The 13,040-nt window shown below is 37.4% G+C and overlaps 1 protein-coding gene across 1 annotated transcript; it reads right to left on the bottom strand.

Moving 5' to 3' along the window:
* Positions 1-1,477: 1,477 nt before the first annotated feature.
* Positions 1,478-3,053, bottom strand: LOC104225989 (uncharacterized). Its single transcript, XM_009777872.2, has one exon. It carries the CDS (start codon positions 2,947-2,949, stop codon positions 1,789-1,791), a length of 1,161 nt encoding a protein of 386 aa, XP_009776174.1. The 5' UTR covers positions 2,950-3,053; the 3' UTR covers positions 1,478-1,788.
* Positions 3,054-13,040: the final 9,987 nt, after the last annotated feature.

Genomic DNA, 13,040 nt, shown 5'->3' with positions numbered 1-13,040 from the left:
CAATTAGAGTTGGCATAGGATTCTCTTAGTTAAAGCAAAAACAAAAATTCAAGATTTTTCTTTTAAAGTGTAAAGAGGAGGACAACCAAGGCCAGGCCGTTAGCTTGGCTTCACATGCATGCCAAATAGTAGTAGTGGTCGGAATTAGAGGAATCTTTTCCTCCAAATTACAAACATTTGTTCCCTACAATTTCAATCATAAAACCAAACAAACAACTCCATGCCAGGCTATCAACCACAATCTATACTCACTATACACCACATATCTTATACATCTTACAACTTCACTCTTTATCAATTAGTAGGATTTCAATCATAAAAAAATAATTTGGTACACAAAGTCCGAAGAAAAACTACTAGATATTTATTCTAATGCAAGTAGTAGTAGTAGCTACTTTTAGGTTCGAACCCCTTGGTTCTACCTCAATTATCTAATAGTATATAAAAATTAAGAAGGGGAAAAAGTGTAAAGGAAAAAAATATTAGTAGTACTAATAAGGTGAGGGGTCCCACAAAAGCAAACAGCAATCTCAAGAACACACTCATAAACAAATTCCAATTCCAATTCCAACGCTCATCATTTCAGATCAGAGAAATGCATTATCCATCATCATCATCATCATAATACATGTTACTGGAAACCAGCCTCTGCATATTTCCAGCTGCTACTTCCTATAACCAATGCACTCTAGTTATATCTAAAGTAACTAAACGCACATGACCAAAGACCATTCTTGTACTAGTACTTTGACTTGTCAAATGTAACGTTTATGATGACATCTAATGTGGTATTTTCGGTGCAAAAAGTAGTAGTATAAAATTTGGGTCTATTTTTTACTTAATTAAATTTAGTTGAATGATTTTTTAAGTGGCAAAAAATAAAGTGTAATAATTTTTTGTACCGAGTTTTGAATAAGTTTTAAGTGACAAAAATTAAAATAGTGAATTTTGTGCAATAAAGTAAAGGCCCTAAGGTCGATTACACTTTCCACTACTAAGGCCTAACATTTACAAAAGTGTAATGAAGGAGGCCGTTTGGACATAAGAAATTTTTCCCTTTTTTTCAAAAAAATTTCACTTTTTTTCAAAAAATTGTTGTTCAAGATTTTCACTGATAACTTCAAAAACAACTCAAAATTATATTCTATATCCAAATGCAACTCTAAATTTCTAATACCATTTGAAAAAAATTTCACCATTTTTAAAAATTTTACAATTCTTATGTCCAAACGCCTATTAGGTAATAAGACAATGAAACTAAGTAATACAACAAGTAATAACGGAGATCCTACTGATAATACTGACACAGTATAAAATCTAGGGACTAAAAATAAAAAAATACACGACTAATACTGCTAATGAAGAATCAAAAGAACTCAAAAAATCATGAACAATTGGATCCAAATGAAAGGAATTAATGTGTAAACAAAAAATAATAGCACTAGAAATCTGCAAAACTCTAAAGGATATACAGTAATGAAGAAGAACAATATGTAATTTCTTTATATTTTTCTCAAAGAGCATTGTTACATTGGATCCACTCGAATTAATAAAAAAACTCGCCATTCACTCAAAAACAATCAGAAAAATAAAGACAAAAATAGAATAATAGTACATTCTTCAGTTGCATTCAATGTTAGTAGCAGCTAGAAAACTTCTATTTAAAGACCTAAACTATACACCTAGCATTAAATTTCTTGGTTTATTCTTGCTATATTACATGAATAAATGAGTTAGTAAATTCAAAGAAAAACATAAAAGTTAGCAGTAGTAAAGTACCAATCCTCCTCAGCTTTTCCAAGCATAAACCAACAAAGAAAATCCAGAAGGACCTTTCAATTCATTTTCTTCAGTACTAGCCCATTCCATTACAGAGCTACAAGTTGAAGATGCTGAAGATAAAGATGAAGAAGATGAACTTCTTGAACTTCTCAATACACCCTTTTTCATCATTTTTGTCTCGAACCCGAATCCACAAGATTGTTGAGACCACAATTGAACTCCATTGTTAAAGTTGGAATCATCAGTAGCTACATATTCGTAACTTGATTTTTCGAATTTGAACATGAACAGAGCATACCCATCTTCGTCATCGTCAAATAACCAGTTGTACACATCCCATGAAACCAAAACTGGAACTCCGTCAACTTCAATTCTTTCATTTCCTCTGAATTTCCATTTCAAATGCTTAATTTGTAAGACCCTTTTGTTATCTACGCTGAAATATAGCCTTGGATCTTCTCCTAACCTGCAATCGATTGAGATTTCTTTCTCTTTCCCACCGAAATTTGCTTTTGTTTTGTAGAGTTTGTTTCCACATACGTGTTCCCTTCTCAGCACCAGGTTTGGGTTTGGATTCGGATTCGGATTTTGATTTTGATTCTCCTTCTTTTCTGGCATTCGAGCTCGGGTTTTAGCGTAAGCTTCTTTGTTTAAATCGCCGACGAGAAGAACCATTTCGCCGTTAACAATAACAGCTACGTAAAATCCAGATATAGGTTCAGGCCCAGATCCAAATTTAGCTTTTGAAAGATCCCAAAAGATATGAACAACCTTGTTATCTCCGTCGAGCTTTTTTGACCCATGTTTTTTCCAGAAAATAAAGGGCTTAATATTGAGATGGAAAGACGGGGTACTGGTTGAAGATAAATGAGGAGAAGAGATTGTATTATTGTAGTCAGCTCCAACTCCATCAGAATCGTTGAGGAGAAAATGGATGTGAAAAGATCTACCGAAGAGATTGCGAGACCAAGTGAGAGCAAAGAGGCCGAGGTGGGTTTGGTAAAGGGAGGTGGCGAGGTTGGGATTAGCAGCAAGCGGTGGCTGCGGCAGCGGTGGCGGTAGAGGACGAGCGGAGGCGGCGGCAGCTACCTCTAAAGGGCGGCGGAAACAAGAAGGGAAAGGTGAATAATAATGGTGGTGTTTTTTGGACTTAGCAACAATTTCCATGATTGAAAGAAATAATAAGAAAAAAAAAGGAAAAAGCTGATATATTGAGGTATAAGAGATTGAAAGAAGAGAGAAAGGAGATGAGGGATATATATGAGAAAGAGGTAATACCAATGGCAGAAGGGGTGGGGGTGTGGGGGCGGGGGGGGGGGGGGGCAGAATACAGATATATGTTGAAAATAGAAAATGAAGTGTATACTTTTGGGGGTTTAGGGAAGTCGTAGTCTATAAGGAGCAGCTGGGGTTTTGGGGGGGTTGGAGAAGACTGGCCAAAGGTGTTTGATTATATGGAGCCACAATCACCTCACGCGTAATACCATATACTTTTCCAACTAGTATTCAAGTCTTACACATAGTCAATATAAAAAATTAAAAAATAAAAAGAAAATTAATCCGTCTTTATTTTTTTTTCTCATTCGGCGTTGAAAAGTCCGTTAACATTTTCTAATAAAAAAAATCTATACACAAGATTCAAATCCGAGAACCATAATTAAAAATGATAGAGTAATTATCAATCTACTATTAGAATGTCTCGTAATATAATGTGTACGCAAGTATTGTTTATGTATACAATAATTTTAGATTATTTTACGTAAATAAGTGGAGGTTCCCCCTCCTAAAAAGCTCCACCCACGACTGTTAGGTCCCGTTCGAGTCACGTCGGAGAGAAAGTGTAAAAACACTATAGATCTTTCTAAATTGGGTAAAAATTTAAAAAAAATGTTAGAAAGCCATCCTATGCAATTCATGGTTAAAAATTGAACCTTTTAATGTCGAATGAGAGAAAAGTCCAGAAAAACTTTGTTTTATTCGCAGTAAATTAGATTGCAAGTTCTTTTCAACAACAATGAAGTTGCAACGATCCATAACGAAAACTTTTCCACTAAATAGTGAAACCAATGATATTCATAGCGAAATTATAACTAATAGTAACAAATTTCGTTAGGCTTCATTTATAGCACGTTCCAAAGTTGAAATACTCTTGAAATAAAGGTTTGGCTCTATATTTTTTGCTCACTTACTTAATGTGTACATCTTATATTCTCATGTTGGCAGTGTGAACGGAATAGACAATACATTAGAAAAAAATGAATTGTTGATTAGACGCTGACCCCAAAACTAAATCATGCTTAAAACTTCCAACAATATCGAACTTAAAGTATAAACTAATAATAACAGTAGCTTTGAATCGATCATTTACATTCGCATGAACATCAATGTTATGAAAGATTTTCTCCAAATGGTGATCGTTAAAGCAACATTAAAGATTAAGTTGTGTATTATGAAATTAAGCATGTATTTGTAATGAGTTAGAGTAATATATATATATATATATATATATATATATATATATATATATATATATATTAATTATCAGCGTAAAGATTTTTTTCATTATCAGGTTAATCAAATAATATCTACAGATAAGTCTCCTTAAAATGTGTAATATATAATTTTGAAAATAAGATAAATTATTTGCTATAACTCTATAGGGTGAAATCAATTTATATTAAATGCTCGAATGATGACGTGACACGTGGAATCATAGGCAGATGAAAGATGAATCAAGTGGAAACCAAGACCGAGGATAATAGCTTCGGTTGGTACCGGGTAGCCCCCGAAGGGAACACAATCGACCGAAGCAAATGAATGTTTACCACCGATTGGCATTTAATGAAGAATATTCCTCAGTATTATATATGCGGCCGTTGTACAAAATTTTGGCATTCATGACTTGCCGTTACATATTTATCAATGACCCCCTTTATTGTCATTTAAGAGGAGTTTGATCCTAGGATCTTGTTCCCTATGTATAGCCATAAATAGTGGCTCCAACAACCATTGTAGAGGGGAAAAATCTCTCACAAAACTTATGCTACACATTATTCTCAAGCTAAGTAATATTTTATTTTATGTCTAATATTATTTTTATCGCTGTCTTAGGAAAGCTTGCTCTCAGAACCAAGCTACGTGTTGTTTATTTCGATTTCAACGTTGAGTCTTATATTTTCATTTAATTTATTTATCATTTTGGGATCAAATCAGTTCCTTTGACTAGGGATGAGGCCGAGTATGAAGCATTGATGCAGGACTCGAATTGGCCCAGGGACTTGGCTTCTTTAGACTTTTCCAAGGTTTTCCTCCTCATATGGTACACATAATGTGTTTTTTAAGTGATGAGCGAATCTCCTTAGTGCTGAAGTTTTGCTTTAAGCCTATCAACCTCGGTCAATAGGCCATCCCACTCGGATCTCAAGGCACTAAGGCTATGGTCGAGATCATGGATTGTGGTTATGTGAACCTTATTTTGATCCATGATCTTCTTATAACTATCTTCCATCCGGGACCACTTCTCCTCGGCGACAGTAGCTTCTTCAGATTTGGAGTTCAAAGCTGCCTCCAAATTATTTTCTCGTTCAATGGAGGCAGATTTGCGCTCTGTAGCAGCAAGAGCAGCGTCTTGAAATTCATCCCACTTAGACTTTGCATCCTGAAGTTGTGTGCGAAGCTGAGTGGCTTCTTGACTATGAGCTATCGCATCTTGCTCATTCTGTTTCTATAGGGCCTCGAGCTCCGCTGCTTCAGTAGCTTTCGCCTTTAGCACCGGGAGGCGCTACAAGTGATTTTTTTCGGCCAACAGTTGATTCCGCTTTGACATAAGTTCCTCTTCATTGAGGATCAATCTCTTAAGGCCTTCACAAGCGAGGGAGTTTGCCTGCAAAGCAAATGCCGAAGTTAGAAACCATGCCATAACAAGTCAAGTAGAAACAAGCAATAAAAGAACAAGTATGATACCGATGATGCATTGTGCATGACATTATTAAACAAACACTCCCATGAAATAGAATTTATTTTCTTCTTATCTTTTTCTCAAGCCAGAGGCTTCAGATAGTTGGCAAACTCCACCGTCTAAGATAGCAGATGACATTTGTTTGAGATCGAGAGCGATACGCTCCTCCTCCCTTGGGGATCTGCAGAAGAGGGTGAATAGTTGTGCCCCAAATTCCCATGGTCAGGAGACTGTGGAGGGGGTGATCACCTCCAAAGCATACCTCAATAGAGATATGAAATGGTCGTACGCAATAATAAATACCCAACTAAGAGTCGGGGTCGAATCCACTGGGAGTTATGATGGGAGTTAAGGGTATATATTTGAAGTAAATAAATGGGTTATCTAGATTACACTTCCACAACATGGTTTTATTTTCTATTTCTACTGTTAATCTAATAATTGCAAGATAAATAAAATAGACTAGAGATAAATATTTTTAAGGTTTTTTTTCAAATGGGTTAAAGGCCTAGGGCTGTAACCATAACCTATGTGTTTGCCTAATGGGATAAAGACGTTAATGCTTGTATTGTTGATTGGGTTATATTATAGTTCAAAGCTCTACATTACCCACTACATACCTCTCGGTCAAAGAGTGGTTTTGCCCAATTTGGCTTTCTCAAGACCAATTGGGTATGAACCAAAACAGTTGATAAGAGCTCAAGTCGGGTTATTACTATTTCTAGGTTGAATCCTTTAATTTTGTAATCAATCTCTCAATTGACCTAATTCCTTATTAGCTAAGTTATCCTAGACTAGATCTCTCTTTCTCAAGTAGAGACTAAGTCAAATAGGCATGAATCAACGTTTGCAACCATTAGTTCTACAATTGAAGCATGAAATAAGCTAAATAATAAACACGCAATCATAAGCAAACACTAAATTAATCACCCATAAGGTTTACACACTAGGGTTGGGTCACAACCTTACTTGAAGTTTAGCTACTCATAATAGAAATTACAAAAAATAGAGAAGAAAAGCTAATTAAACTCATAGTGGAAGATTAAAATAAATAAATCTAATGCTAAAACACAAAAATAATGTAAAACTTCCTAAAGTAGTAAAGAAAAATGGCTACAGTAACTTTAGATGTTCAAACTTGACATAATTTTATGAAACTCATCTATTTATACAGGGCTGAAAATCTCGGACAAAACTGCCCTCCGAGAGGTTCTGCGACCGCCAATTCCATGTGTGGTCCGCCGATGTCTTCAGTTGGTAGGAAGTGGAGTTTTGCAGTCGTACATTTTTGAACTGCGGTTGTGAGGCAATCTTTTGCGACCGCACAATTCTTGTACGGTCCGCACATCACAGGGGCAACAAGACTTAGTCTTTTAGCATACTCTTTGAACTTTGCATCTTTGTCAGTAAAAATACAGATTTGCATCCGTACAATTTATATGCGGACTATACATTTCCAAAAGTCCTGTTAAAGTTTCCTTCTTGGTTGCAGCTGCAGATCTAATTCTGCGGTCCACAATTTCTTCTGCGGCCACAGAATTCCTTCTGCGGACCGCACATTTTTGCTTCTACACCCTTTATTGTCTTGTGTTTCTGATCACTCCTTTTTAATCGGATTTCATCTCGAGAGGCCAAGCTTCTAGCACTCCTTCAATTGCATAATTTCATTAGTTTCGTTTGGGCTAAGACAAAAGCTAAAAGGTGATAATAAGCAGTCAAAATCCCCACTTATCAACTCCCCCAGACTTAAGTCTTTGTTTGTCCTCACGCAAATAAATTAGTTCCCACCTCCAGAAGTTAAGGGTCATTACAGCGAGACAAAGGTGAGCCATTTGCACCTTAGTTGGGACCAATAATTACCCACACCACTCAAGCATTATCAACAAGGCGACAAGCTAATCATTCATGCACATATAGCTTTAATATGACATTTGAGCTTCAAGAATTGACTTTACTCATCAAGGACTCTTGCTCTATCATATAGGACATAGTGGACTCCAAACTCTTCCTCCTCTACTTTCCATTTGCCAAGTTCACTTAAAAAATTAGCACTCGATTCAAAGATTTATGAAAGGCTCACTCATCTCTCTCAAGAGAATGTCACAAGTACAGCTTCAAGTACCACATGATTGCCCCTCATGTAGATTACCACTAATGTAAGCTCACTCGGCTCGAGATCAAGTAGGATGTCTTTCGGGATGTAATGAAGGCTTTTGGACTAGGGTTTGATACAATATGGGTATGTGGTTACACCTTCCTTAAGCATTCCATCTTTCATTTCTCGGCTCACACTTGCCAATTGTTAGAGGCATTTTCTTTTCATTGGGGACTAGAGAGACTTATCATCATTTTTTCTTAATCATTTCATTCTTTACCTCCCCTTTTTGATTTCTCATTGCTTAGGATCATTACCTCTTTTTGAATCCATTCAACCCTTTCATTTATTCATTTTTTGCATTTTTCATTTTGTTATTTTCTTTTCTTGCCTTCTCATGTCATAGAGATCATTTTCTTTTTTCTTTTTGTGCCTTAATACCTTTATCAACTTCCTCATCTCTCCCCCAATCTTACGTTTTGAGCCATTTGTTTCACATGAGTGTTAAGGAAATTTGGGTGCCAAGAGAGGGTCACGATAAAACGGATAAAGACTTGTAACATGGTTTTCAAATGAGAAAGGCTAAAGGCTCAAAGGGTTTACTAGGGATAACAACATTGATAAGCAATAGAAAACTCAAACGAGCCAAGGAAAGCCTACAATCACTTCTCACGCCAAGCAAAACTTAAGATTTCGCCTTAAAACACATTAGGGGCAAGTTCTAGACCTTCGCGCGGGTACTTGGACTAGCAACACAACATCTCACCTCTCACGCAACTAGATTGTTAAAGAGGATAGAATCGAGGGACCAAACGACCAAATTCAAGATTGAAGATCACTGTGGTCTAATAGACTACTCGATGATTACCAAAGTCAACATAAGAGTCACAAAGTCACTAACTATAGCTATTTCTTTTTAAAACCCTTGTCTCTAACCATAAGTACGTAGTTAAGTGTGTTGGTGCCAAATGAAGCATGTTTGACTCTTCGAGCATGACTTAATTAGGTCTTTTTATTCATTACTACTATTATTATTACCTAAACACAATACGGATTCATTCCCTTAAGAAGGTTGTCACGCCATCCATCGTTGGGACGAATCCCCCGGTTCATATAGCAACTACCTTTGGAAAGAACCATGACTTTAAGAAAACCAAAGGCTTATTATCTACTAAAACATAAAAAGGAGCTACTAAATCAAACACTAACTAATAAGGAAACAAACATAAAGAAGCTAAAAAGCAAAAACTATTGAAAGCATAACGAATATACGTAATGTGTGTGAGAGAGAAGATATACACATAATGAGAGAAGAGAGAGAAAATATACATAATAAGAAAAGAGAGAATAGAATCAAGTTATTAAAGGCCAAGTGTCTCAGAATGTATCAAATATAATCAATAAACTCCACCCCCCCCCCAAAAAAAATAAAAAAAATAAAGGTAAGCATTGTCCCTAATGTTTAACAAAATAAGAGTAAAAGAGGGAAAAGAGTGAAGAAAACTCCCTATGGCTCCTTGGAAATATCTGTGTCCCCAGCAAGGTCATTGCACTCAGGCTCATCCAACTGAATCTCATCATCCTCAACTCTGGGAGTGGTTGGGTTGGTAAACATCTGACGCACTGCCTCAGCAGTGTCACCAGCAAGGTCTGACTCATCAGACTGGCCAGTTGGTGCTACCGGTGCAGATAGGGCTGCGGGATCTGGTGCCGACTGGTGCGGGTCATGTAGCATGTCAAATGGCATGTCTCCGGCTGTAGAAATTTTGTTCACTTCTCTTCGGAGTTTGTCCACTGACTTCTTCGTAGCCTGGGATTTCCTCATCTTATTTACTTCTTTTCCCAACTCTTTGATCACTTAACCGTCTTGTACCAATGTATCCATAATAGTGTTCTGTTTCTCTAGGAGCTTCTTCAATGTCTCTTCAACTATTAGGGGAATCTGAGGTGCTGGGATAAAAACTGCGTTGCAATAGTACTGGATAGGTCAGACAACTTTTGCAGTGGCTGCCTGCATCCTATTATTGAGACTCACCAATGTCTGGGAGATTCACAGTGAAGAGAGTGGGCCAGTAGGCATGGGCACCGGCTTCAAAGCCGAGGTGGAAGTTGTGGCAGGAACTGCAGTAGGGACTGAAGATGATGGTGGAGGCATAGCTGCGGCACTAGAGAAAGGCTTGGCCGAAGTGGATGGAACATCAACTGCCTCTACAACTACCACGACTGGCTCATCAGACTGGCATGTGGTGGTAGACGGCTGACCTTTTCTTTTTGGGTTGTTCGCATCCATAAGTGAGTACCACGAGAGAGGCCTCTTCAGCCTCACCTTTGTATCAAAATACCTTGGTTCCACCCTCGCATCCGTAAGATACTCTATAATGGTGTTGGGATATGGGTAGGAAGAGTCATCCTACCTAGCGATCACTGAGATGTTGGCGGACATCACGGGACCCACATTGATAGGGTACTCGGTCATAATAGAGGTAACCAAGGCTGCCCGAGGAATTGGCAAGTGAGTCTCATTTTGACTCGGGTCCAGTTTGCTGCAGACAAATGATTACCACCCTTTTGCTTCGAAGTTCAGTGTGCTCCGGTGGATAGGAACCCCAGTGGTAATCCATGGCGGTGGTGGTCCTGGTGTAGCTAGAATCTTCGTTAACCAAGGGCGAACTGCATCTCCAAGTGCACACTTCTCTAAGTATTCTTCTGGCTCGACATCATCAAAGCCCAAGTGCGTGTTCAGTGTGTGCTAGTCAAATTGCACTTTGAGGTTTGGCACTTTTGCCACTTTTGTCCGTTTTTTAAAATGCGCCACATTAGCGTAGAATTCCCCGACAAGGTATTCCTTAGCATCAACCACACTCTGGGTAAACCACATCCACCATTTGTATTCTCTAAATTATCTCAGCACAGCCGGGTTGTACCTCTCTAAGTATGTCAGTAAGAACTATCGCTCAAGTGTTAGCAACCTCACCGGCCACCATGTGCGAAAGCTAGTGAAAGCGTCCAGGCTAACAAATTTGTGCTCCCAAACCTCTTTCTTCTTTGTTCTTTCAATCCCAGCAGTTGTGGCATCTCCCCCTCTACCATCATCGGGGATGTCCTAAACCGATGTATCCTATGTCATAGGGACTGGTGCGGTCGAAGGCTCACAAGTCTGACTAGCACTTTTCGATCCCTCAGAAGTGCTGTGAGATGAAGAAGGCTCGTCCCTGAGTTGAAATCTCCCTGGTGTTAGACTTCCTTTTTTTACACCCCGAGGGTATATATGGGAGTTTCTCCACTTTAAGTGACATTATTCGTTATGAGATTATTTAATTAATTTCAGAGTCGCCACTTAGGATAATTTATTTGGTTTCCCAAGTCACCTGTTTATTTTAAAATCCCAAATCGAGGAAATTTTTGACTTTATTTAAAAATCTGCGAACCAGAAATTCTAAGTAAGGAATTCTGTTAACTCGGGAGAAGGTGTTAGGCATTCCCGGATTCCGTGGTTTTAGCACGGTCGTTTAGTGATTTATACTCGGCTTAAGTTGTCTAATTACTTATTTTAGAACCTATGTGCATTTACCTTTTACCGCTTTTAATCACTTGAGTTATTCATAATTAAGGAATTGAGTTACGCGTACATATACTCTTTTCTTTTGGCGCATCAAAAATCATGTCACGCGAACGTGTCCACAATTAATAACGCTTTGTTTATTTTATTAAGAAAAGCTTGGTTGAAGTTGCGTGAACGCATACCTCGAGTTATAATATATATATATATATATATATATATATATGAATTAAATTCGCAATTATGTTACACGAACATATACATAATCACAATACTAGTCTAAATCGAGCCTAAAGAAAACTACGAGTGTTTAATATCTAAGTTAATACTAATGAGGGCCATCTATGATTTAATTATGATGGCACACCTCAAACCTTCTCTTCAAGTGTTAGTTCTTGATCTAATTTTATGAGGGCCATGAATTATGGGTTTTGTTTGGTATGACACACCTCGAATTATTACCCCTTTTAGAGGAAAATTACACTTCATTAGAAGAGCTAAATTTAAATTAGTTCTATTGGAAAGGGATTTAGGCCTAGGCGTTCATTATTGGGTTTAATTGGAAGGTTCAGGTTCGCAGGAAGCTGTATCTAGGCTAAGACTTTGGACCATGTGAAACAGAAGAGCCCCAGCATGCTCTTGTTGTTCCGAAATTTGGTTTGAACAAAGCTGGCCCATATTGGACCTGAAATAGGTGGGCCCAGTCGCTACTTTTCCTAGCTGGGCCTTCCCCCCTCTATCTTTAGCCATTACTCACATATTTACAGTAATAAAAAAAATATCATCTCGCTTTTAAACAAAACTAAGATATACCATATAACTCTAATTCAACAGTTGATCACACGTTCAAACAGGGATAAAATTTAAAGACTAAACATGATTCTATTACTGAAGATTAATCAATTTAAACATAAAATGATTCATGACAAAAGGGCTTCTGGACTGACTTAAAGTCTGGGCCTATAGACCAGGCCCAAACTCTCTTAGGCCAGTCTCTTACTTTGGGCTAGAAATCCAGCCCATTTTCTATCTACTAAACAGCCTTTGATTCTACTGAATAGTCTCAAAGCCCAGCATCATTACTGCTTTGTAAAGGCATGACAAAACACATAATTAACCCCCTAATGCATCAATACTAATGTCTGATTTATTACAATTTTCCAGAATGGAACCAGTAACCTTCAAAAATCAATACATTACATTGAGACTTAACTTACACTTAAGAGCTAAACTATTACAAATTACTATAGCTAACATCATGCGGATACCCGACTTCTTTTGGATATGACTTGTCCATTAGAGCTTGGTCTTGTTAAGGTAACTTGATTCCCTCTTTCTAGCTTTGAACCTTCTGATTTGGCCAACCAATGACCAAATCTACAGGCAACAGCTTACAACCAAACAATCAAAGAAAGAAAAATAATGGTTTTGAGTAGAGAGGAAGTTGTCAGATGAAAGAAAAGGAAAGAAAGAAAGCATAACCAACACATTTTATTAATTACCAAATTTCAAATATGGGGATCTAACATGCTATATGATCAATGCAACAAAAGATAAGTATATATATCAACTGAAGTAAACAAACAACCAATGCTAAACCCATACAAGGAAACAAATACTCATGATATAAACAAAGAGACAAAGGT

Source organism: Nicotiana sylvestris, chromosome 8, assembly GCF_000393655.2.
Source record: "Nicotiana sylvestris chromosome 8, ASM39365v2, whole genome shotgun sequence".
In the NCBI taxonomy this organism is placed as follows: Eukaryota; Viridiplantae; Streptophyta; class Magnoliopsida; order Solanales; family Solanaceae; genus Nicotiana; species Nicotiana sylvestris.
This window is presented reverse-complemented; position numbering and strand designations above follow the sequence as displayed.

Excerpts from the sequence above, each read along its gene's own strand:
- LOC104225989 (XM_009777872.2), bottom strand. The coding sequence starts at position 2,949 with ATGGAAATTGTTGCTAAGTCCAAAAAACACCACCATTATTATTCACCT.